Source organism: Hyperolius riggenbachi, chromosome 5, assembly GCF_040937935.1.
Source record: "Hyperolius riggenbachi isolate aHypRig1 chromosome 5, aHypRig1.pri, whole genome shotgun sequence".
Lineage (NCBI taxonomy): Eukaryota > Metazoa > Chordata > Amphibia > Anura > Hyperoliidae > Hyperolius > Hyperolius riggenbachi.
Genome location: NC_090650.1, coordinates 49,623,839 through 49,651,649, shown reverse-complemented (window position 1 = coordinate 49,651,649; position 27,811 = coordinate 49,623,839). Strand labels below are relative to the sequence as shown.

At 44.1% G+C, this 27,811-nt stretch overlaps 1 protein-coding gene and 1 long non-coding RNA gene across 23 annotated transcripts in view; one reads left to right on the top strand and one right to left on the bottom strand.

The window, feature by feature from the left end:
- The window catches only part of KIAA1217 (KIAA1217 ortholog), a 798,974-nt gene that overhangs the window by 128,928 nt on the left and 642,235 nt on the right, over nt 1-27,811 (bottom strand). For all 22 annotated transcript variants that reach the window (XM_068235624.1, XM_068235630.1, XM_068235626.1 and 19 more), the window contains one exon: nt 6,673-7,505. In XM_068235624.1, coding sequence (XP_068091725.1) covers nt 6,673-7,505 — 833 coding nt within the window. The remainder of the gene's footprint in view (nt 1-6,672; nt 7,506-27,811) is intronic.
- LOC137518181 (uncharacterized) lies at nt 73-27,811 on the top strand. Its single transcript, XR_011020753.1, has 3 exons — nt 73-100; nt 2,729-2,769; nt 27,710-27,811. It is a non-coding gene; the product is annotated as an uncharacterized lncRNA (long non-coding RNA).

The following is a 27,811-nucleotide window of genomic DNA, read 5'->3' as shown; positions in this document are numbered from 1 at the left end:
GAGCCCGCCGTGCAATGTCGTGTGACCTTGCACTTCCCCTGCCGGCAGGAAGAGGCGTCGCTTATGTCCGTCGGCAAGGGGACATCGCTGGACCCGTCAGGTCAGGTGGCGAGTATGGAGCTTTACACACACTAGATGGAACTGTGGAGACCATTCACAATGTGTGTGTACAGGTCTTAAAATGAAAGCGACAAACAAGAACATTGTCCCTTTCCTTACCCTGTCTGCTAAAAGGCGTTTCTTTGTGTGCCCTGCCAACCTCCCCTCTCCATAGCAACAGTACTCTCGCCAAGTCTAAGTATGGCGGGAGAACGGCTACTGGAACATATTGGACAAGCTGTTGTTGAATAAGTTCCGAGGGTCCCAGTGGAGTGGTGGGCACCAGGAGGATCCGGGGAGCCTGGGTGGAAAGTTTCTGAAACGGGGATGTTCGTTACTAAGGGTTGGAGTCACTACATCCATCCACCAAATGTGTGTGATGGCCTAACAAGGGTGGAGTTCAGAGGAAGAGAAAGGCCTGAAGGTAGGATCCTCTCTCTGAAAAAGAGCAGGTCCTCAATAGCAAACCAGCTCTGTCTTGGGCTAGACTATTTATCTGTGTGATAGTTTGGATTTTTGATCTATGCACTTTTCCACATGCACTGTCACTTTACCCTGACAAAGCCCCTCATGTTGGGGTGAAACAGGTTAGGTGTGGAACATGTTTTAAATGAGCACTACTACTTTTTGTTAATGTAGCAGCTGACTCTGCTTCCCATTAGGACAATCAGGTTTTGTGGCTAAAACGTTACACCGTACTGTAGTACTATAAACACAGGCTAAGTTTAAAGTAAGCCAATGACCATAGTATGGTATATATAGTGTTCTGTTTGTTCTGTGCAGTTCATCTATTGCCGTGAGAGTCTCCTTGTATTCATTTGTAGTCGTGAGCCAGATTTTAATTACCGTAAATTAATAAAGGTTGTACTTTAGCTGTTAGGGCATTTCTGCATAGAACTTTTTCATTTTGGTTACATATTTCTCTGGCTACCTTTTTGGAATTATTTTTCTCTCTTCCCTCTACTGAGGTAATTTTTACTATTTGTTTCATTTCAGGTTCCCTTTAATGTGCAGTTTCGGTTAAGGCATATTTGTCATTTATACAATAAACATATTTAAAATACCTGGCTGGCTGAGCCCTGTACATCCATTTTCCATTGAGATGACATTGCAATTTTACTGTAGAGAAAGTTGTCCAGACTCCTCCTCCTATATCATCATTACCTACAGGAGGTATCGAGGGACATGCTGGGAGGGTTGCCAGCCAGTCTTTCCCTGTCAGCACAGATCACCTCCTACTACTGCTGTTAAGGGATTAACCATTTGTAGCGGGCAACAATTACCACATCCATTTTGTCTAAACGTTTGACTAATAACCCCTTTATGATGTATCTCAAGTTTTATCAGTTAGAAAACGGAGAAAACTGCTGACTTTAGTGGGTTTTTTTACCCTTTACAAACACCAGTTCACCACTTTAGCAAAAAAAGTCACTTTGAAAAATGGCAGAGGTAATAAAAGACAATGGTGCCCTTTTTTTGAAAAAACATTTTCCAAATGGAACTGCGGAGAACCACAGGGTTATTGCGGTAGGCGAGCAAACCATCGATCAGTAACATAAAAAACATAGAAGAAAAAATTGGCGCTTTATAAATATGGTGATCTTAACCACCTGAGCGGTCTGGACGAGCTCAGCTCGTCCAAAACCGCCGGAGGCTGCCGCTCAGGCCCTGCTGGGCCGATTTTAATGAAATAAAAAGCAGCACACGCAGCCGGCACTTTGCCAGCCGCGTGTGCTACCTGATCGCCGCCGCAGCGCAGCGATCCGCCGCGTGCAGCGGCGAAAAGGGTCCCCCCAGCCGCCCAAGCCCAGCGTAGCCGGAACAAACAGTTCCAGCCAGCGCTAAGGGCTGGATCAGAGGCGGCTGACGTCAGGACGTCGGCTGACGTCCATGACGTCACTCCGCTTGTCGCCATGGCGACGAGGTAAGCGAAACACGGAAGGCCGCTCATTGCGGCCTTCCGTGTTACGTCTGGCCGCCGGAGGCGATCAGAAGAACGCATCCGGAGCCCCATCTAGTGGGCTTTCATGCAGCCAACTTTCAGTTGGCTGCATGGAATAGTTTTTTTTTTATTTAAAAAAAACCCTCCCGCAGCCGCCCTGGCGATCTTATCAGAACGCCAGGGTGGTTAAAGAGACTCTGTAACAAAATGTTCAGCCTTATTTCTTCTATCCTATAAGTTCCTATACCTGTTCTAATGTGCTCTGTCTTACTGCAGCCTTTCCTAGTTGCACAGTGGCTGTATTATCTCTGTTATATAATCTGATCTTCTTTCCTCTGACGGCTTTGTCGGGCTCAGGCACTCGGGCAGGAATGTGCTGCTCTGCTTGTGATAGGATAGAAGCTATACACACCCTCTCCACGCCCCCTGCAGGCTCTGTGTGAGTCACAGGCTGAGCACCTCTCAGCCTATCACTAGCTGGTTAGCAGCCATGTCTTTTGTTTGTAAACACTGCCTAAAACGGGCAATTACAAGCCATGATTGCAGCAGGGAGTGGCAGAAACAGCACAGAGGGGCCCAGGAGAACATAATGAATAGAATGGTATGTTTTTTATTGTAAGAATTTTAGAGTACAAATTCTCTTTAAAGGAATGATCTGTAATCAAACTTCTAATTGTTTATAAACAGGCCACTTAAAGGACACCCAAACCACGGCAAAGCTACCTAAGGTAAGTACAGAGGTGTTTATGCTGGATCCACATACCTCTGTGGATTGTTTGGTTCTCACCTTGTCCCGCCCCCCAGTGTGTGTAATGAGGATGATGATTTTTGGGTAAAGTCAAATTTTCAGACAGGAAGAGGCAGGCTTGCCAGGATGTTTCCTCCTATCACGTTCCCATTCGCTCTTCTTTCCTGCCCCTTAGGGGGGAGCTATTCCTTGGGTCTGGTATACATTAACGTTACCATGTCAAAATGATGCCAAACTAGCTATTGTGATGCCTTCAAACAGTGGTGATTCATTTCTGTGAACCTTGTTAGCTTCTGCACTCCAAACACATCTTTTATAAGAAAGCATCATCTCCTTCTTGACGTGAACGAGACCCCGCCCCTTCTATAGGGAAAGCCTCGCCTCTACCATTCAGTAATTATCACTGTCCAGAACCTCATGAGCCAGCAGATGGCGTCACACTGGCTAGCTGTATCCTCTGTATTGGCAGCATTGTTTAACCAGTCATTTCTCTTGACAAAGTTCAATGAAATGGCTATCTACAGTATAGCTGGATAAAATGGTCTATTTTCTGTCCGTTGGCACATTATGATTATCACAGTATAACACAGGCTATCACCATAAAACATACACACAGACAATCAAGGAAGAGACATTATAAACTTGAAGGAAAAGCTCTGGAGATGGGAGAAGCAGAAGAAGCAGCAGCAAGCCAACCTCGGCATTCTGGGAAATAAAAGAAATAGTGTTTTTTTCCCCCACCATCACTGGTTATGGCAATGGAGGCAGCACAGCCACAAAGTCTATAAAATATCATAATACACATGCAGTTAAGTTAGTGAACAATTAGGACTTGTATAGTTCATGCACTTCCTAACACAGTAACAACTGGAAACATCTGACACAAATCTAAAGCAGTCCTTCTGTGTCCTCAAGTTAAAGGGAAATTATACATTTATGGAGAAAACGCTCAGTTCAGCTCTATGGGCCTGATGCAGTATACTGCGGTAAAGGTGATGTGCGCACTGAGTGGTGCGGTGCTTTCCCGCGGTAGTAACGGTAAAATTGCCGTGCATCAGGCCCTATATATCATACAGGTAAATGGAAAACATTATTATTTCAGCTTGAAGGCACAGTTTTTATTTGTATATAAAATACATTCATTACAGGGTGTAAAAGAAACTGGCAGGTAGGACTGTTCACGTTTGCAGCCAGTCAATGGTTTGGTAAAGTTGGTGAAAATAAGCAACAATTGCTCCTACCCTGGGAGCTTCTGGACAGTCTCATAGCAACAGTACTCCTAAGAGAACACAGAGAGTACTGTTGCCAAGGTTAGAGATATTAAAATTGACCAGCATAGAGAACGGGAGAGACCCTGATGGGAAGGTGCAGCAGGAATAATTTGTAAAGTACGGTAAGTCATTTATCCCATTATATATTTAATTTGAAACTTTTGTTTCAGTTCAGGTATACTTAAAGCAAACCTAAAGTGGATTGAAAATAAATAAATCGAAACCTAAGGAGAGGGAAGGCTCTGGGTCCTATAGAGCCCTCCCCTTTCTCTCACGCTTCCCTCATTCAAGCACTGTTACCCCTGTTCAAATCTGCCACCGGGGGAGGATTCGGAAGCCCAAGTGCTCATGAAGACAGGCGTCTCCGTATTGCATGAGCGCGCGCACACGTATGCTCAGTACAGAGCGGCCTCGTGCTCCGGAAGCCTCAAAGAGCAGTATTTGATGGATGGGCCGATTACCTCTAACGGGGGTGACGCTGCAACAAGGGGACCGTGAGAGGAAAGGGAAGGTTCTATAGGCCCCAGAGCCTTCCCTCGGTGAGTATCTGATTTTTTATTTTAAATTCACTTCAGTTTTGCTTTAAATAATGTTAAATGGCAAAAAGACTAGAACAGTACCAATGTCTGTTTATCGATTTAATAATGAAAGGAGAATCTCCCTTTAGTATATGTAGCCAGCAGGGTGAGACATGACTGGGGTATAAAGACTGCTGTTGTCACATACCTCATGATGTCACAGCTTGCTGTGAACTCCCGGCCTGTGTTTTCACAAGTATTACCTCAGCACACAAAGTGGCTCCTTGTTTGCATTTCATGACAAGCAGCAGTGATGAGGAAAATATTTGGTTAATAAACATATTCCAGTTTGACAGGAATCAGAATTTGAGGGGCCAACCCAGACAGACGCCGAGGTTTTTTTCTGGAGAAGCATGTGATCAGTTCGATCACATGATCGATTTGTAAAGCCCCGATTTGCTGGTCGCATCTATTAGTCACTTCTGTTTCCTGTGGAGTCTCATATGGGAAGTGATCACAGCCAATCAGAGCCTAACAAATCTGTCATCTGATCAAACATGATCACATGATTCTGCTGCATAAAAGCAATACTAATAATGGGATTTTGTAACTGCTAATCAAATAACCAGCAGCTGATTCATTTACCATCTGCCAGTTGATAGATGCTCAGTTCCATAATATAATATGCCATGTACATTTCTGCTTACTACAAGGGTTTACACACTAACCAAATTTTTTGCTCATCTCTGGCAAAGATCAATGCTTTCATTTCTCACCAATAAAGATGGTCAGTATTGTGCTAATCTTTCCAATTTACATGCAAATCGTATGCAGCTCTGCATCAAAATCTTCTGGAAGTGCACCAAATGGGCTCAATTCAGAGGTGAATACCATATGCATTAAATTTGCATGCAAATGGGGAAAAATTCCAATCTCAATGACCTTCTATTACCCCCACATTTCCCAGCATGTTAAAGAGATTGGGAGGTTGATATATTCAAGTAATCCAAAAAGGGAAAAAGTGAACAACAATGTAAACCATATTCTGAACTGGCTTTTTTGTGAAGGGGGCAAAAGTTCTTTACCTTCACCCTGGCCATATCAGAATAAAGGTCCAGATGCAGTACACTTCGTAAAGTTGGCATGCGCAGGGAGTGCACTGAAATTTTACCATTATTACCCCCAGTGAAGCACCGCCTGTTAACCCGCAAGTGCCACAGGTGTTACTGGGCTAATGGGTTAAAAGAAGTCTGAAGCCAAACTGTAAAAAGAGGGAAGGCTCTGGGACCTATAGAGCCTTCCCGCTCCTCTCATGGTCCCTGCGTTCCAGTCGGAGACTACTGTCTGCCATTGCTCAAGCCTTCGGATGTCTTCAGGAGCCCAAGTGCTCCTGAAGATGTGCCGTTCAGTACTGGGCATGTGCGAGCATGCTCTCTCGAACACTTGCGCAGTACAGAGCTGCCCATCTTCAGGAGCATTTGGCCCCGAAGACTTCCAAAGCCTCCCGTGGTGGTGGATTTGAACGGAGAAGCCAGTGCTGGAAGAAGCAGACCGTAAGAGGAATGGTAAGGCTTTATAGGACCCAGAGCCTTCCCTCTCCTTAGATTTTTTTTTTTTTTTTTTTACAGTTTGGCTTCAGACTTACTTTAACAAGCAGTGCTCCATCAGCGGTAGTAACTGCAACATTATGCAGCATCACTGCAACATTACGCAGTTTATTGCATCTGGCCCATTGTGAGCAATGCTGAAAGGTAGTCACATGCAGCACCTGCACAGAGAATTTATTTTTAGAAATGCAAGCTGCCCTGGATTTATTGAAGGCAAATGTGTGTGCCGCCTGTGACTGCTACAGCCCACATTCTAATTACAAAGCACCTCACTAAAAATTTGGTGCAGCTGCCCAGAGCAACTATTTCAGTTCCACCTTCTGCCTCAGTTTTCTTAATACATTAATTGGCCATAAGGTCTTTCTCAAAAGACCTTCACCATTATTAAGACAACCAAGGAACTCGGATTAACACACTAACCCAAGAATCTCTCCATATATACCAGAGGTTACAGATCAAGCGCAAAAACGTTTGCATACTCACTTACCGGGTGTAATCATTCTGTGGCCCTGGAGGAACGCCATATCCACTAAATACTTGCTTTTCAGTGGGAGATGAGACAATATCGGCCATTCCCAGTATCCCACCAGTGTTCCGAACTTTGGCCTCCACAAAAACTCCAGGGCCTTGCTCTTTTTTAAATGACTGTCGGATTGGAGAGGACCTCTCACTCTGTATCCCGTGCGGAGGCACATGGGCACCATGGCCATGCATCTCCATCATCCTTATATCCGTCACCCTGTGGGGAGAGGCCGGCGGCGTTTTTGAGCCAAGCGTCGGCAAGTGGCTTTCCGCATGCTTCCGAGACTTTTGTCGGTAAACTGACTGTTCCATCATCTCCATTTGCATAGAAGAGTTTGAGTAAGTGCTAGAAGATCTCATTGCTCCTCTGTGGAAAGCAAGGTAGTGATCGGGCATGTCCACTGGGTGTCCACCGTGAGATGACGCCACACTCATCCGGCCTTCATGGTACATGTAAGGTTCCGCGTACATGCTATCATTCCGGATCAGCTGGACGTTTTTGTTGCCCATATCCTCATCTGGTTTCACATCCCTCCTTTCTAAGATGGCGCTGGGGCTGGGAGATATGGATCGGGAGGCTGGTAAGCTGGATATCCTTTCCCTTTGCATTGGGGGGTTTCCCTGCCCAGACAGTGGCCTTCCTCCGCCATAAGGTATCCTTGACGGGGATGGTGGCATGGAGTGCGGCACAGGAGTTGGCGGTGGCGACAATGGGCCTCCATGAGAGGGGTATGTTGCTGACCCAGGTCTGTGGACTGCTGGGCCCTCTCGAACAGAGTATGCAATATCCCTTTGCATCTGTAGGAAAGAAAAATGAAACAAATTCAATCAATTTTCAGGATGATACCATTCATTGGCTACTTCAATAGATTAAAAAAATCAAGCTTTCGATATGATGCATCAGTTGCAACTGCATTACCAGTTTATTAGTGCTATAGTGATAATAGTCACCTCTATGTTTGGTTTCAATACTGACAAGACAAATAACATTTATATTGCGCTTTTCTCCTGGCGGACTCAAAGAGCTGCAGCCACTAGGGCGCGCTCTATAGGCAGTAGCAGTGTTAGGGAGACTTGCCTAAGGTCTCCTACTGAATAGGTGCTGGCTTACTGAACAGGCAGAGCCGAGATTCGAACCCAGGTCTCCTGCGTCAGAGGCAGAGCCCTTAACCATTACACCATCCAGCCACCATACTGATAACCATTAACAAATTGCTCGCTCACCTCTCTCATGCGGGCTGTTTCTGGAAATTAATGTAGGTTTAGGTGTTTTCTATCATGTAATACAGTACTAGGGGCCATGTAAAAATTTGCACTAGGGCTCTTGACGTCATTGCTTACATTTACCATATCCTGAAATAAGAGTAGTAATAACATTGTTATGTAGCACTGACACATTTTTCATAGATGCGCTACATGAAAAACAGCACAGCTCACATGCCTATTATGGACTCATAATGTCCATATCCTGCCCTAGGGCCAGTTGTGGGAGAGGTCAGTTATACCAGCATTCTATATGCTAGTTCACACTTGCAACTATGCACAGCATGAACGCAGCTGCGCACGCGCACACCCAGAGCTGTGGAGGCGGAGTTGAGGAGTTTGGGTACCTGGAGTTGAAGTCTGTGGTTTCATAAACTGAGGAGTCGGAGTTGGATGATTTTTGTACCAAATCCATAGCCCTGGTAAGTATTAGACTATGGAGTTGTAGAGTCTGAGTCTGAGCTATTTTGGGTTACTGGAGTCGGAGTCGGTGGTTTCATAAACTGAGGAGTCACAGTTGGAGTCGGATGATTCTTGTACCGACTCCACAGCCCTGCACACAACTGCCACAGTAAATGCCTGCCATACTGCCACACTAAAGCCTGCACCACCTACACTGGGGCATTGGGGATTTATTACACCTGGGAGGGGAGCATCGTGGCTGTACGATTCTTTTGAGCATTGTGGGTGCCCTGGTGTTTTTAGAATATGGAAGGAAACCCGGGCATCGTTAAGACACAACAGAAAACATGTAGGGAACATACACACCGAGAGGAAACATGGAGAGAAGACACAAACCGAGAGGAAACATGGAGAGAAGACACACACTGAGAGGAAACACTGAGAGAAGAAACACGGAGAGAAGACACACACTGAGAGGAAACACGGAGAGAAGACACACACTGAGAGGAAACATGGAGAGAAGACACACACTGAGAGGAAACATGGAGAGAAGATACACACTGAGAGGAAACACGGAGAGAAGACACACACTGAGAGGAAACACGGAGAGAAGACACACACCGAGAGGAAACATGGAGAGAAGACACACACTGAGAGGAAACACGGAGAGAGGATACACACTGAGAGGAAACATGGAGAGAAGACACACACTAAGAGGAAACATGGAGAGAAGACACACACTGAGAGGAAACATGGAGAGAAGACACACACTGAAAGGAAACATGGACAGAAGACACACACCGAGAGGAAACATGGAGAGAAGATACACACTAAGAGGAAACATGGAGAGAAGACACACACTGAGAGGAAACATGGAGAGAAGATACACACTGAGAGGAAACATGGAGAGAAGACACACACTGAGAGGAAACATGGAGAGCAGATACACACTGAGAGGAAACATGGAGAGAAGACACACACTGAGAGGAAACATGGAGAGAAGACACACACTGAAAGGAAACATGGACAGAAGACACACACCGAGAGGAAACATGGAGAGAAGATACACACTAAGAGGAAACATGGAGAGAAGACACACACTGAGAGGAAACATGGAGAGAAGATACACACTGAGAGGAAACATGGAGAGAAGACACACACTGAGAGGAAACATGGAGAGCAGATACACACTGAGAGGAAACATGGAGAGAAGACACACACTGAGAGGAAACATGGAGAGAAGATACACACTGAGAGGAAACATTGAGAGAAGATACACACTGAGAGGAAACATTGAGAGAAGATACAAATCCAAACAGACAGTTCTTTGACAGCTACCCATTTTAGTGAATAAGGAATGAGGGCAATGTGTAGTTTTCAGATTGACAGATGGCCTATGACCTTACTCGGAGGACAGCTGTGGTAACAAGGTATGATTGGAATGGGACCCCTCTGCTTTTGAAATGACCATGTCACAAGTAAGAGTGGCATTTGTCAGAACTCTGTTAAAGGGAACCAAATATGGGTGCTGCCATTTTTGCCTGTTTTTTTTTTTATCTCCCCATTTGTCTTAATGTTTAAAGGAGAATTTTAAGCGATAATATTATATGCTGTAGAACAGCAGAAGTCAAGTGAACTATAAAGTTGCCCATTGACGGTAAAATATTTTCAATAGTACTCTTACAATCGAATTGTACAGAAAACTACACCATGTGGAGAAAATCAACATAAAACGATCCAATGGTAGAATGGAATACAGAATCTTGTTGATCAGAATGTTGGATTGAATGGTTGTATCTGAAGAGAGAAAGTGCTCTAATCGACCTGTGTATGGGAACAATCGATCACTTCCTTCAGAAGGAACCTTTCTTAGTTTAAAAAAGGAAAGAATATGGCAGCCTCCGTATAATCCCTCTTACCACATAATCACAGCATATTCCACCCCCCTTTACCCTCCAGGGCTTCACAGCAGCCTCTGTGACTATTGACGTGTCTTCCTAAATCACCCCATGTACATTACAGTTCTCTAGATACAGTATAATCACATACAACTTCAGATTTCATTAGTCACTGTAGAACTGTTACACAGACGCTGTCGCTTGGCTGATCTCAGCGCATTAAGCATGTCCGCCTCTAATCATGGTCGCAGCGATTTATTTTTAGCCTAATATGACAGAAGCAAAATATCACATGTTGATGAAAGCGATTCTGATCATGTGGAATCTACGGAATGTTTACTGCCGGTGACTCTCGGAGAAAGCGAGGGGAGTGAATTAGAGCCGGCGTTTTATTTGGCGCTGGGCTGCAGTCACAGCCTGTGTCGTGCAGACGGACATGACTAATGCGCACCTCCCGCCATGCTCCATTAAAATAAAGCAACACTTTCAAGTGAATCCTTCCTCCGGTCTGCAGAGAGCGAGCCTTTTATTTAAGAAGTAGTGACTAATGCACTATCGAGCGTATTCATTAAGGAAATGATGCAGAAGCAGCAGCGTGCAGCAACCTGTAACAAGGAGTTAAAAAAACAGCCGTGGTATGGCTAAGAATCAAATAAAGAAGCCACCCTGACAAACAGCAAAGTCACACCTCAACCCAATTTCCCTCTACATCTTTAAGAGATACTGAAGCGGAAAAAAAATTATGATATAATGAATTGGTTGTGTAGTACGTGGGCAGCACGGTGGCGTAGTGGTTAGCTCTCTCGCCTTGCAGCGCTGGGTCCCTGGTTCGAATCCCAGCCAGGGCACTATCTGCAAAGAGTTTGTATGTTCTCTCTGTGTCTGCGTGGGTTTCCTCCGGACACTCCGGTTTCCTCCCACATACCAAAAACATACGGATAAGTTAATTGGCTCCCCCTAAAAATTGGCCCTAGACTACAGTACGTTCACTACATAATATAGACATATGGCGATGGTAGGGATTAGATTGTGAGCTCCTTTGAGGGACAGTTAGTGACAAGATATATATATATACACTGTACAGCGCTGCGTAATATGTTGGCGCTATATAAATACTAAATAATAATAAAAATAATAATAATAGTACGGATTATTACTAGAACATTAGTAGCAAAAAAAATATTCTCATATTTTTATTTTCAGTTATATAGTTTTTTTTTTTTATATAACATTGCGTCATTCTCTAATATTTGCAGTTTACATACTACTCGGCATTCTAAATGATTTTACAGAGCAGGCCAGTGAACTATTGAACTGTTCTCTGCAGAGAAAAAGAAAATACAGTGACTGACAGTTGAGATAACAAGCTTCAGAAGACAGCTCTTTGCGACTTTGAAAGTTGTGGAGCTCAATGGCACTTTTGCATAGATAACAACAAACAATATTAAATTTATGTCTCTGCTCCTAATGTTTTATTTCTTAGCTGTACTACACATACAAATCATTATATCATAATTATTTTTTGCTTCAGTGTCTCTTTAAAGTGAACTCAAGACGAGAATAAACGGATGAGATAAACAATTATATTTATCATCCTACTCCTAAAAATTACTTTAAGTATCCCAGGGCTTTCTCTTATATTAAAACATTTACAAAGTACCGGTAGTTTGAATGTTTTACTGTCTCTAATCAGTGGCAGCCTATTAAGCATCCCAGAGTTAGAAAAAGGTCAATAGTTCATGTATTTTACCTCTCCCTGCCCTCAGAAGTTGTATTCTGCCAGGAAAACTTTTGTGGGAGTAATTTTCTTATCAGTGAGGTCTACTATAGTCCCCACAAGGTGCCAAAAAGACAGAAGCTGTAACTTTCATGCCTAGACATTAACTCTTTCAGGCAGAAAAATAAAACAAGTAAGACAGCCTGGTTATTAATGTTTTGGACTGTACATACACATTTATTTTATGTCACATATCGCCTCGGGTACACTTTAGGGTGGCAACATACCATACAATCTTCCATTTGAGAATTATCAATTTTCTGACTGAATGTAACTTTTGAATATGTACTGCACACGTGCTCAATTTTTCCCCAATATGTTACTTATAAATACTGATAATGATCCGTACATGAATAATAAGGAGTACAGAGAAAAAATCAACAAGGGAGAAGTGAGGAAATGTTTTTGAAACAGTGGGAAATTTTTTTTTTCAAACCGTGTTCAGTATACACTGTAGCTAATTCACTATCAGTATTATTATGCTATACAGTACACACCAGGGTGGTGCGATATCATACAAACAGGTATAATACATAACTGACAAAACAGGTATATTACATTGCAAAGAGTCATAAAAAAAGAAGGTAGATCAAGAAATTATTCATATTCACCCATTAATTTGTTCATGTTATTTGATCTACACATCATAATCTATAATGCTGGCGGACAAGAAAAGAACAAGATAGTACCAACCGCCATTATATATATTATATATATATATATATATATATATATATATACGCACAAAGGAAGATACTGCTTGCTTGGCAGTTGGAAAAAGCTGTTAGTTCCCACAACGCAATGAGGTTCACAGACAGGAAATGGTCAGGGCCATAGCCCTGACATCATACTGTGGAAGTGGTTTCACAACAATACCAGCCACTAATCCACTATTGGAGAAAAGGTAAAGATGTCTCATAGAAAGGGGGTATCAGCTACTGATTGGGATGAAGTTCAATCTGGGGTTAGAGTTCTTCTTTAAGTATAAGTACAATTTTTTAAAGAGGAGCTGTCAGCCATACTATCTCAGGGGAAAAAAAATATAATAGTAGATAAATACTTGCTCTACTTACATAACAGATGTATTGCACTGTCCACGTTATAATTCCTGTGAATTTTAAAAAGGAAAAGTAGAGAATCCTATTCTAGACAGTTTCCATATTTACTGTGGCTATTTTGAAGCCAGTCGTGATGTAATATCCACCCTTAGTCTCCTCTGCCTGATTTGCCCACCCTTCACTATAGAAAGTGCATTGTTTCAGCCTGAGAAATTTTGGCCAATCAGAGAGTAACAGAGGTGTGGGAGGGGAAAACAGGAGGGAAAGAGGCTTCAGCCAATCGGGCTGCATTAGTTAAGTCTGAGGGGAAGTAGAGAAGCAAAAAAAGACAACCCAGCATGCCCTGCAACTTCTCTTTTGTGTACCAAATTTTCTGTGTACCAAATAAGATTCATGTAAACTGGGGAATGATAATTTATCATCAAGAAAAGTAAGTGATTTTAACTTTTGGATTACCTGGTTAGCATCCTTATTACTTGTTTACCAGAAAAATAAAGAATTAATTTTTGATTTTATGCCCAACAGTTACTCTTTAAAGAGAAACTGCGACCAATAATTGACCTTTATCCCAATCAGTAGCTGATACCCCCTTTTATATGAGAAATCTATTCCTTTTCACAAACAGACCATCAGGGAGCGCTGTATGACTGATATTGTGGTGAAACCCCTCCCACAAGAAACTCTGAGGACCGTGGTACTCCTGGCAGTTTCCTGTCTGTGAACCTTGTTGCATTGTGGGAAATCGCTGTTTACAGCTGTTTCCAACTGCCAAAAAAAGCATGCAGCAGCTACATCACCTGCCAACAGTAAAAATGTCACCATGTAATAAATGTCAGAATGTAAATCAGGGATTTAAAAGATTTTACAATGGGCAAAACACTGACTAAATCATTTATACATAATTATTGTAAAAATGAAGCACTTTTTTATTACATTATTTTCATTGGAGTTCCTCTTTAAAGAATTGTATCTGTTGAAGATTTTTGATGCAGTGAAGAGGATCTTTTTTCACTCTCTGAGGAGGATATTGCTTCATCTCGTTGTCTTCTCTCCTACTGATTTAACCGCTAACATTGTTAGTGTGACATTAACCACAGGCTGCAACTCCGGGAATCAGAAAATAACCAGTTTCCAGCGTGGTTTTGCTTGGCTCAGGGCAAACCAAAACCACACAGCAGAAGAATCACAAAGGAGGAATGCCTGTGTTATATTCTGAGCTCTAGAGCGTGCCCCAGGGCACAAAATACCCGCAAAGTACCCACAGGCCATTGCTGCGCACAGACAACAGCACTGTGTACAGAAGCCACGTCTGAGGGTCTTTATGAAGAGGATTCAGCTGATTTTAAAGATGGTCATCGTCCAGTCCCCCGTCAGAGGGTCAGTCAGCCACAGAGCAAAGGAGCAGCTCCTTCCAACAACCAATCAGGATTCGGTTACTGAATTAAAGTGTACCTGAACTCTTTTCCACTATGAAATGCGATCGCGATTGCGATCCCAATCGCAATCGCGTTTCAATTTCCACCATGCGATTGCGATTGAGCTACTATACTCATTATAGTCCAGCTCAATCGCATACAAAACGCGGCAGGACGACGATTGCGCTTTGACCAAAATCGCATCGCAATCGGATCGCACTAATGGAAATTGCTGCTGCAGTTTCCATTAGTTTAATGTACCTTGCGTTTTGCGATTAGAATCAAATCGCAAATCACAGGCTAGTGGAAAAAGGCCCTTAAAGGGACTCAGAGCTGAACAAAATAAAACGTTTTATACATAGCTGGGGCTTCCTCCAGCCCCATCTGCTCGGATCACTCCCACATCGCTGTCCTCTGCTGCCTGCAGCTTTGGTACCGAGTCCTGTCACTTCCGTCATTCGGGGCCAATCGGCCATCCGATTTGATTAGTATAATCGGATTAGAGGAAAATCGGTGCCGCCAATAGCATGCCTGATCAACGATGTGACCAATTTCGGGACAATATTGGTTGCATGCATCAATCGTTCATGCTGAAAGATGTGGGGCTGACATGCGCGATCGGGTGCACAGCGGTAATGGTATGCGATGTCGAGATGAGCGACGAGCACGATGGAACCCTGCTGCTGTGCCCCTAGTGCAGTGACCTGCAAACTTGTCTCTCCCGCTGTTAAGGAACTACAAGTCCCACAATGCATTGCGGGACAGCCACAGTCATGATTCAAGACAAATGCATTGTGGGACTTACAGTTCCTTAACAGCTGGAGAGCCAAGTTTGCAGATCACTGCCTTAGTGTAAAGTGTTCCTCCTGGGGCCTCGTGCAGTGAACTTTACCTGTCGATGTCCCCCACTGCCTCCATGTTCTGTGCTCTGTCCACATATCCCACATATATGTGGCCCCGCATGTGATGTCACACCTGTCCACGTTGTGGACGGAGCAAGGAACCAGCGGCGGGTAGCAACAGGTAAAGTATACTGCATGGGGCACGTTTTACACTAGTGGGGACATCGGCGGGGACGACAAGGCGGCGGATGCAGAATCACAAGGCCGATTCCCGAGAGATTTCATGCTGAAACCAATCGGGAATCGGCCTGCGGTGTATGGGCAGGCAACAGATCTCTCTCCGATCAGAGAGAGATCTGGCTCTTGGTCGATCTTCCCATCCATCGTCTGGTGTATGGTCACCTTAACTGTTCCAGCTGCTAACCCTATACTCCCAGATGTAGAACACAACTATGAAAACGCTGCTCACAAACTGCTCCCATCTGCCTAAACGCCAGATTAATCGGTCAAAGAACGGACAAGTCCAACATGAAATCAATAGCTCCATTGTAATCTTGGTCATTCCCACCATAGCTTCAATACATTTGATATCTGTATCAAATGTAACATCCAATCTATTAAAGAGAATATATATAGCATACTCCTACCTTCCGATAGAAAGAGCTGAATCTGTCCATTCTCCCCGGTGTCTGTCTATCTGTAGCCATACAACAACTGAGGAGACTCTACAAGACCTGCTGAGCAGCTCTACAGCACTATGTGAACGCAAGACCTTGTGCCAAATTTAGCATGTACTTGTAAAGGTTAGGATGGGTTTCAGGGCCTGCCATTCTTTACATTGACTGGGAAATGCTAGAAAGCCGGGAAGGTTAAGACTTGGGATCTGTTTTATTAGGTGCCTCCAGTCAGTTAAAATGTACAAGTCATTACTTATATCTAAAGCTGACCTACGTGTTAAACTGTTGAAGTCCTGCTACAGACAGAATAGATTTCCCAGTCTGGGGCAGAAAGTAATGGCTACTGCTTGTTGTTATCTGTGTAGAAGCTATGTAATGGTGCACACACACATCCAATGTTGATTGCCTGATTTTTTTCACTTACATGTAGTATGAAAGCTTAACTGCACAATCTGTTCATAGCATTCAAAATCCGTTGGCCTGTACAGCGGTGCCGATTAACGATTCAAAGTTTGTTTGTTTTTTAAATGTACTTTATTATACTCACCAGGTGTCTGGATTTCCGGCTTCTGTCCGTAGCCCCGCCTCCTAAAGGAATAGGTCATAGTTGCTTCTCTAGGAACAATCAGAGTAGCTCCTGTGACCTCTTTCTTTAGGGGACAGGGCTGTGAACGGAAGGCGGACATCCAGATACCTGGTGAGTATAATAAAGTTTATTTAAAATTCGTATTGCTCAGCCCCCTAGAACGCTGCAAAAACCCTTTTCAAAGTGATTTTTCAGCGCTTCAATACTTAGCATCAAAACGCTGCATGTCCTGCGATTGTGATTACCCCTAATTGCAATCACACTAGTGGGTTCAATCTCATTTAAATACATTGGCAAAGCGTTATTGAGAATTGCCGGTAATCTCAAACCGCTGCCAAAAATGCCCTAGTGGATCTCAGCCCTAATGCAGGGCATACACGGCTCGATGCCCCCTTATCAATCGAGCCGCTGATGGCTTGATTGATAATATCCGACGTGTCCGATCACCGCGGGGATCGATTCCGCGCTCGATACCCACGGGCAAACAATAGTGGCGAATCGAGCGGAAGATAAGCGCCGGCGGGGACGAGCGGGAATCAATTCGGGTGCACGGACGCAGCGGGAGTCGATCCGGCGGCTAATCGGCCGCCGGATCGACCCGTGTATGCCCAGCATAAGAATGCATTGAGAGGGCCTAAAGGGAACCTTAACTGAGGGATATGGATTTTTCCTTTTAAACAATACCAGTTGCTTGTCAGTCCTGTAGATCCTGTAGATGTCTATGGATGCAGTAGTGGCTGAATCACACACTTGAAACAAGCATGCAGCTAATCCAGTCTGACTTCAGTCAGAGCACCTGATCTGCATGCTTGTTGAGGGGCTGTGGCTAAAAGTATTAGAGGCAGAGGATCAGCAGGAGAGTCAGGCAACTGGTATTATTTTAAAAGGAAAAAGCCATATCCTTCTCAGTTTAGGTTCCCTTTAACTTCCTCTCCATGTCTCTGAGAGGGAAGCAATATTTCAGTCAGGATTCACCTGTGTCTTTGTGTAACACAAGCAAAACAGACAAATGATAAGCGCTCAAGGATGCACCTGAATTGTAAGGCATCAACGGCAATGCAGAGCCCCCTAGGGCTGAATACATGCCTCTAATGCAAAACAGATGCAAAATGATGTGCTAAACTCTAATCTAAAAATTTGAGAGTGAATTTAAAACAGTGAAGGCAGCTAGCCACTAGTATACTTACATTTAACCACTTTACCCCCACGCGTACGGATTTCTCCGCCCCTTTTTCCATCCTTTCACCCCCAGGGACGGAGAAATCCGTACTTTGCGCACTCCCGCCGCTGTCCGCGCTCCCGCTCGTAAACACGCCGCCCGCCGCTAGTAAATACGCCGCCGCCCGCTCGCCCAGAGATCAACGAACGGGAAAATCCATTCCCGTTCGTTGATCTAAGCCCCGCAATGATCTGCTGCCGCTCGGCTGAGCAGCGCGATCATTGTGAAAAAATAACAAAGTCCCAGCCTCTTTCTACTTCCTGCAAGTGTCCGGAAGGACGCTTGCAGGTCGCATGAAACAAATTGGTAATGTTGCCATCTTGTGGCCAAATAGTAAAACTACACCCTAACCATTTTTTACACACAAATAAACTTGTTTTACACAAAAAATTAACTCCTTACCTCCCACACTCCCCAATTTTTTTTTTTGTAATTAAAAAAAAAAAAAAAAATTTACAATTTAAAAAAAATACATAAATAGTTACCTTAGGGACTGAACTTTTTAAATATTTATGTCAAGAGGGTATAACAGTGTTACTTTATAAACTATGGGCTTGTAATTAGGGATGGACGCAAAACTGAAAAAAATGCACCTTTATTTCCAACTAAAATATTGGCGGCAAACATTGTGATAGGGATAATTTAAACGGTTTTATAACCGGGATAAATAGGCATATACATTTAATGGGTTTTAATTACAGTAGCATGCATTATTTAAAAACTATGAAGGCCGAAAAAACTGAAAAATAATAATTTTTTTCCCACATTTTTTCCTATTTTCCCATTAAAACACATTTAGAATAAAATAATTCTTGGCATAATGTCCCACCTAAAGAAAGCCTAATTGGTGGCGAAAAAAACAAGATATAGTTCATTTCATTGCGACAAGTAATGATAAAATTATAGACGAATGAATGGAAGGAGCGCTGAAAGGTGAAAATTGCTCTGGTGGTCAGGGGGTAAAACCCCTTAGTTGGGAAGTGGTTAATTTTGCACAGTGGGAGACATGGCAGCGCTTTCAAACAAACCTCATACCTGAATGGTTTAACTGCAATGGTGAGCAGTGTGTGTAATATAGTCCAGTTTCTGGAGCTCTGCCCACTGGTGCAGCTTAATCACTAATTCCCCCTCCCTCTCTTTGCCTGCAGTGTATGCTGGGTGTGTAATATAGTCCAGTTTCTGGAGCTCTGCTCACCATTGCAGATAAACCATTCAGGTATGAGGTTTGTTTGAAAGCGCTGCCATGTCTCCCACTGTGCAAATTTAAATGTAAGTATACTAGTGGCTAGCTGCCTTCACTGTTTTAAATTTACTCTCAAATTTTTAGATTAGAGTTTAGCACATAATTTTGCATCTGTTTTGCATTAGAGGAATGTATTCAGCCCTAGGGGGCTCTGCATTGCCGCTGATGACCTACAATTCAGGTGCATCCTTGAGCGCTTATCATTTGTCTGTTTTGCTTGTCTTATGAAATGTGTATACCATTTATGAATAGCAGCACGAGGAATTATGTTTTTATTTCTAGGTTAGAGGTAGGTCTTCCCCAAGGGGGTACGTCACCGCCGTGGGGAAGTCTATTAGGTCATAATTTGTGCACTAATTATCACTGAAGCTAACACCCCCCCTTGGTCTATAGTGATGCAGGGTGTGTAATATAGTCCAGTTTCTGGAGCTCTGCCCACTGGTGCAGCTTAATCACTAATTCCCCCTCCCTCTCTTTGCCTGCAGTGTATGCTGGGTGTGTAATATAGTCCAGTTTCTGGAGCTCTGCTCACCATTGCAGTTAAACCATTCAGGTATGAGCTTTGTGTAACACACCAGTACCATGCTTGTTTTAAGCATTTAGACACTGGCTTATAGGAACTCTGTTTTAAAAAAGATGTTTCTTCTTTATTCTTTTAGAAATTCAACAGACATTTATTATTTATTTATTTGTTGTATTTATAAAGCGCCAATATATTACGCAGGTTGTCCAGAGACATAAATATGTCTCTGGACAACCAAAGCTGGAGGGTACAAAGGTCTGTACCAGAATCAACAAACACTGATGTCACCAGCATGTAATCCCAGCAATGCACACGGCATAATGCCAAGTTGGGACAATAAAATTATCTACTTTGTGAATAGTAGATTAGATATTTATAAGTTTGTTCTCGAGGCCTACGGTTCTATAGGTACCCAGTTATTCATAATGCACCACTGCTGCTCAAGGTAAAGTCAGATATACCTTTCAAAGAGACACAGTGTAGCGACCTATACAGTAGAATCTTGTTATAGTCATCTGTGATATAGTACACCTCTGGATATAGTAAACTTAGTCTCAGGTCCCTGCAAATGTCTGTATAAATAAACAAGGTATCATAACTCCCAGCTGTCCCTTTTCCAGAGAGACAGTCCCTCTTTAAGAAGCCAATCCCGCTGTCCCTCTTTCTTCCTCATTTGTCCCTCTTTCAGGACTGAGGTGCAGATCTATATACAGTAAATATATGTATTTTTCTATTGAAAAATTTGAGTAACTTACGCTAAACTTTATTCCCATTCTTTAAATGTATATATTTCCTTATCTCCAAATGCTAAAATGGAAACTACAGTAATATCTTGGCGGTTTCCTCCAGGAAGAGAGGGGAGGTGGGGCCACGCAGTTGGCCAAGCTGGATGACTGGGGTCTTTGGGACGTCTTCGCGGGACTAGACAGCACAGGTAACTATACATTTCTTTTACAGGACACCTGCTAGATTTTTAAATTAGGTTGGAGATCCACTTTAAACACAATCTGTATTGAGAGAGTCTGTCCAGAAAGTTTGGGGAGGGCTGATAAGGTGACATCATCACTCTCTGCTCAACACTATAAGCATACAAGGGGCGTGTCTGAGACCTGACATGGAGCACATAATGGCCCTGCAAACTACAGCAGTCTCAGCCAGGCTGTGTCTAAGTAAAACCTTTATTCCTAGTTAAATAAAGCATTGATGGCAATAGACTGGGCATCATTTACCGGTAGTCTTACACAGCTTTCTTTTTGAACATTTGAAGGTTTTTGGCTACGACCACAAACATCCAGCTGTTTGGGTTGTTCTAAACAACCTTTAAGAGAACCCGAGATGAACCACAGGCTAGGGATGGCCCTGCTTAGGAGAACTCATGGAGAAGCATGTGATCAGTTTGATCAGCTGATAGATTTGTAAGGCTCTGATTTGCTGGTCCTGATCATGTGTTAAATCAGGAAGTCATCACAGCAAATCAGAACCTTACAAATCTATCAACTGATCAAATGCGTCTCCATGAGTTCTCCTAAGCAGGGCCATCTCTACACAGGCCTGTGCAGTAGACCGGAGCTGCTCATACACAATCGGCTCCGGCTTGCTGAACTAGCACACCCGTGCTTGCACAGGCGCAGCACGGCTGCACTTGTGCTCAGAGAGGGGCGTGGTTGCGAGTTTGGAATCCGACAAGAGCTTGTTGGATTCCTTTGGGGAGGGAGTCCGCACTCTGCAACGGTGGACCGGAAGAGGCCATGGGAAGCCTTTACAGCAGAAATGTCAAACCGATCCTGAAAAGGCTGAGGTCCTCACACATTTTTGACACAGCTCAAATGAATTGATGGTTCTGAATCAGGAAAGGTGTGGTCCATCAGGTAGAACACATATCTCTTTCTCAGTCCATCCTAAACACTTGCATGGATCTGGCCCTCCAGGCCTGGAGTTCCTGTGCTCTACAGGATCCAGACACTTCCCTTTTCTTAGGCAAGTAAACTTGTGACCCAAGTCAAATGGAAACATAATAATAAAAAAAAAAAATAACAAATACACACACACACACATTATATATATATATATATGCTTTCATGCATAATGCAGTAATACAAAACATTGCTATATGTACTTTTCTTTTTGCTTTTATGTTTACTTTTTTTTTTACCCAAAAAAATGACTCCATGGTTTCAGCGTTGTATAGCAGCAGAGATGTTGAAGTTGGATAATGCACAGAGATTACAGAGATTAGAAGAAATGACGGGCCCCTTTGTGAAATAAAGCCGTCACGTTTAACTGCGGCGATATTATTACCGGCGCTCCTTTGTCACGGCGCAGCTCCTCCTGTGAGTGTGTATGCGAATCCTCGCCGCGTGGCAGCCTGTACAACACGAGCCGCACATCCAGACAATACAGCGGCGGGAATCCTATTCACACAAAACCCGCTTATCTTCTTCCCGCAATTTTAATTGCAAGAATGTTCCGATCTGATGCTGGCTGCTCAGAAATTCGGAACAGATCTTCGTCATTTTGAATTGTTACTATTTAAAATAAAAAAAACTATTCTTTTATTTGAATTGTAACAAGTCTGAAAACATTTGTGTTGTAACAAGGGGCTGCATTTCTGAGGTGAAAAATACAAATCAGGGGTGCAACAAGTCCCCCCCCGCCCCCTCCTCCGGTGGCTAAGGGCCTACTCCAGTGGTGGCCTTGACAGTACCGGCAGCAGAGCTCAATACTTTACCTGCTTCCAGTGACAGGACAGGTACTCACTCCACTCTTCAGTGTAGCCGTGCACCATGCAGCCTATCTCCTTGCGACTCCTGATGCATGTCACATGACATGCAGAGATGGGAGCTACAAAGAAATCAGCTGTACGGCACAGAGTTGCATCGAAGAGAGAAGGGAGGATCTGCCCTGCCGGTGAAAGCAGGTCAAGTTTCACACTCCGCTGCTGCTGCTCTGATCTATCGTGGTGGAGAGCCCACGTAAGCTGCAACTTCCGGTGTGGAAGGGTGTGGATATTAATGCATGCACAGTCCACTTCATGTGGGGGCGGGATTATTGTAAATATATGCACACAGGCTACTTTTTGGGGGGACCAGCAGATTCTAGTCACACTGCTGGTACTGATATATGTATAATGCAGTTAGCTAGGAAAGAGGGGTGTTTCCTTACAGTAAAGGTCACCATTACCAGTTCAATTTTTAATGGATGATCTTATTTTAGATCAAATTTTTCAGATTGTATGAAAACAGAGAGGCTGGTTGGCCCAATCGGATTATGCAGCAATGCAAATCAATGACAATGCGTTATGTGGGGCTCCCAGGTGCAGAGCAACTAAACTTCAGTGACATACTTCCTGTCCAGCAGGAAGTACGTCACTGAGCAGGGGGTGGAGCTACGTGAATCACGTTGTCGGTGCTGCCTGCTGCGGGTTGTGGGAAAAAGGATATGGTGCAGTGTGATTGTGCAGACTACAGGACAATCATACCGCATCATGTGTGAAAGTAGCCTAAAAGAACTGGTCAATCTGTGAGGTAGATTTTTTTTCATAGATACAATTGCAACCGGTTTTGATTTTGGAAGATTGTTAGATGAAATGAAAGCTCTTCTTTGGATATGAATGATCTTTTCACAAAGTGCACCGTTAGGGCTCGTTCACACTAGAGGCGTTTCCGGCCTTTTTTTCAAGAGTAGGCGAATTTTAAAATTGCCCCCAAAACATTTGTGCGATGAATGTCTATGAGAAGGTTCATATCAGCGCGGTTTGTGCGTTGTGCATTCGGCAAAGCGGTGGCTGGACCATTTTTGGGGCGATTTTGCGATAATAGAAGGTATAGAAAGAGCGGTAAACGCTCACAAAATCGCTTTATGCGGCGATTGCGTTTGTGTTTTAAAGAATAAATACATTGTATTTATTATTTTCCGGGTCAAACAGTTTACTTCCTGAGTGAATTAAAAAAACGCTCAGGAAAAGCGCTTAGAAAAGCGCTTTTCACAAAAACAGAACGCCCAACCAAGAGCCGGGAATCGGAAAAAAAAAACGCTACAAAAACACCCCAACGCGAAGGCTAACAGAAGCTGAACGCAATGTGAATAAGCTCTCCATGGATTCAGGCTGCAGTATGTGTATTCTGATCTGGCAGCAGTCTGCAGCACACAGATAGAGATTGTCAATGAGATGGTAATGAACCCAGCATGCAAATTTCACTTTACCTGCAGGCTGCATTCAGCCAATCAAAAATGACAGGAAGTGCTTTTGTTAGGCGCAATTTCAGGCTCATGCAATTTGAACTAAACCTGTAAGCATGCCGAAACGAAAACAAAATGGCCGCCTTCATGGCACACAGCCAATACATTCCGCCACTCTGGCCAACAAGGTTAGATAGCAAACTGCACAAGTAAAATATAGCGAGTAACGTTCTATATTTTACATTAGTAACAGATAGTAAATATAATACTGCATTGCTAAAGTACAGCAAAAAAAAAAAATTCACTCATCTGTATTTGTGAACCATTGGTATACCTTACTTTTATCTGAGCTATTAAATAAAAAAATTCATTGCACCGCAAGCGTTTCTGGCACAGAATAACTGCCTAATAAAAATAACGGAGTTGTAAAAATAGCTGCATTTCGGTTTTAGCCATTTTGTCACCTATTGTGAGGGAAAGCTGCCACCATCTCACTTTCCACATTAAAAAGCCTCCTTGTGACAGAAAGCAGACTACCTGTTTAGTAAGATGCTATGGCGGCCACTGACTCACATTTCAAAGATTACCAGCACTGTGAGGAAAAATATTACCACATTCACATAGAAAATTCCACACTCTGGCCTGAAGTCTCTTCCAAGACAACCACCTTCACCTTGGAGCCAGTCCAAGCCTGATGTATGAGAGGAAAAATGTCTGAGCGCGGCTATAGAGAGCTGACATCACCGAGGGCTGGTGTGGCGGGATAACAGAGGACAACAACCTATGCTCCGCCGCGATATATATACCACTTCTGACAGCGGTGGGATCCTCCTCAGTCGTGGGACGCCACAGAAATGTCCAAATCAGATGGGTATCTTTTATATGAGAGTGTATAGACAGTATCCCATACATTCCTACCTCTCCTCCTCTATTGCATAAAGCAAATTATATATGACTAGTAAAAAGGCACGCCAAAAAACGGGTGCTAGGTCACAGCCGCTACCCCCCGCAATGCGTGCACATACGCGTTCCACTTGCTCGTTCCCCACCACTGTCTGAAGTATATGCACACAGGGAGCTGCTTGCTTGGAAGTTGGAAAAAGCGGTTATTTCCCACAATGCAATGAGAACCTCTGTGAACCACACACAGCAAACGGTCAGGTCTGCCCTGTGTCCTAACTGCCCTGGCTGCGCACATGCTCAGTAAAAAATAGCCAGGGACACACAACCAATCAGTTGATGACGCAGGGACACTTGCATCTTATTGTATAGGATACTTAAAGGAGTCATCCATCATATAGCGCTATCCCCCGTACTACTTACTTGGGGCTTCCTCCAGGCCCTGGCAGCCGTTATGTCCCTCGCTGCAGCTCAGCTCTCCACCGCTGGCTCCCGGTCCCCGATGATGCCTCGCCAGGAGTCCTCCACTGCGCCTGCGCGAGCACCACTGTCAATTACCTCCAAGTGCTCCGGAGCGTACTGTGCAGAACTACTGCGGCGGAACAGAACACCCCGGACCACATGGAGGTGATTGAAAGCGGCACTCGTGCAGGCGCAGTAGAGGACGAACTCCAGGTCCTGCGCATCGTCGGGGACCGGGAGCCAGTGGTGGAGCTCCAGCGAGGGACATAGCGGCTGCCAGGGACTGGAGAAAGCCCCGGGTAAGCATCCTATGGGCTGTTCATAGTGTCGTGTTGAAAATGTTGCGTTGTGGTAACTCACTGCTTACAGTGCGTTACCTCTTAACGCAGACACATTGCGACTTTAACCTCGCATTTAAACGCACCGTCCCACTGTGAATATGCCCTAATACTTTAAACCATAGACCCTGAACAAGCATACAAGTCAGTTGTCTTGTTTCAGGTGTGTGACCCTACTGACCAGAACGATCAGCAGGATAGCCAGGCAACTGGGATTGTTTAAAAGGAAATAAATATTGCAGTTTCCATAGGTCTCACAGCTTGGGTTTCTTTTAACCATGGATTGAACTTCATCCCATTCAGTAGCTGATACCCCCTTTCCCATGAGAAATCTTTATTTTTTCTCGAATAGATCATCAGGGGAGGTCTGTACGGCTGATATTGTGATAAAACCCCTCCGACAGTGTGATGTCATGACTATGGTCCTGATAGGTTTGCTGTCTGGGAACCTCGTTGCATTGTGGAAAAAAATAAGCAATTTTACTCATTATGTTATTTTCATTTAAGTTCTTCTTTAAGACCCCTTTTTACACTTACCGTGTTACGTTGGCTAACATATTTATTTCCTTTTAAACACTACAGATACCTGGGATGTCCTGATGTGCATCTGCCTCAATTTAGCCATAGACCCTGAACAAGCATGGAGATTACATACTCTGACAGAAGTCTTACTGGATTAGCTACATGCTGCATAGTTCAGGTGTGTGGTTCAGATACTACTGATGCCAGAAAGAGCAGCAGGACAGCCAGGCAACTGGTATTACTTTATCCCCCCTGGCGGTATGAAAAATTTCGCCGGGGGGCAGCGCAGCAGTTTTTTTAATTTTTTTTTTTTTTTTAAATCATGTAGCGAGCCCAGGGCTCGCTACATGATAGCCGCTGCTCAGCGGCATCCCCCCGCTTCGATCAGGAAATCCCGTTCAAAGAACGGGATTTCCTGGAGAGCTTCCCCCGTCGCCCTGGCGACAGGGCGGGATGACGTCACCGACGTCGGGACGTCATTGGGAGTCCCGATCTACCCCTCGGCGCTGCCTGGCACTGATTGGCCAAGCAGCGCACGGGGTCTGGGGGGGGGCGCGCGCCGCAACGGATAGCGGCGATCGGGCGCAGGCCGGCGGCGATCAGTGTGCTGGCGCAGCTAGCAAAGTGCTAGCTGCGTCCAGCAAAAAAAAAAAAATTAGGTAAATCGGCCCAGCAGGGCCTGAGCGGCACCCTCCGGCGGCTTACCCCGTGTCACACATGGGGTTACCGCTAAGGAGGTTAAAGCAAATAAATATGGCAGCCTCCATATCCCTCTCCCTTCAGGTTTCCTTTAAGCCTGCCTTTATTTAGAGGTGCACAGCTGCAGGCAAGCAGAGTTGCACAAATGAGTTTTGAACTTGAAAAGTATAATATATAAAATAATTAACACAACCACTTTGAGCGTTTGCGTTATTCCATTTTGTGTCTAGTTGGGGTTTCACACAGAGGGTTGGTTATCTTTTGGAATGGAATCCCACTGTAACTTTTCATATTTCCTCTCTGTAACTTTGATCCATTAGCTCAGAAATAAGACAGACCTGAAATGAACCGTGTTAACGGGAGGTCGTGGTCGATACTCCGTCAGCAGATTATCACGGTCCACAGCCCTGTCACAAAGTGCCATCGCCACTCACAAGGATGAGGAAGTGACAACACCGGCATAGAAGGTGTTGCAGGCGTTGGCGGATGGCAGTCCGGAGATCCAGTTTCTCAACTTTTATGTGTTAAAATGTTTTTTTGTTCTGACAAAGATATGAGAAGTCTATATTTAGACTTAAACATTTTAGCAGCAGCCGTAGACTTTGGAGACTCCATGGCTGGGCTAGTCATCTGTTTCTATTCCAAGCCACACCATATGTGTTTAACACTTGCCTGCCAAAAAAACTTCTGCGGCTAATGCCTTTCGCATGGACCAGACAGCAATTATTGCCGAAACGATCTTCTGAAATCATCGCTGGAGCCGTCCACGTGAAACCATTAATAAGGAGAGGGAATTAAGACGTGGAGCGGAGGCCAAGGCTCGTTCTGTCTAATCTCCGCTGAATGGTAAAATAATTTATATACAAGTATTTTGGAGCGTGGCCATCGCGCTGGGCATTTTGCTCCGAGGTCTGGCTTTGTCGTCTTCTTAGCGGATAAATATTTTATCGCCTCTGCATTAATAGTGCGGTCATTAATTCCAGTATATATAATTTCCAGGGCCATCTGGACGTTATTTAAGAATCTAAAGAAGAGCCTGAGAAAAGCTGTAACCCTAGCAACCAGCCGTAAGTCGCCCTGTGTGGCAGAGATGAAAGCGAT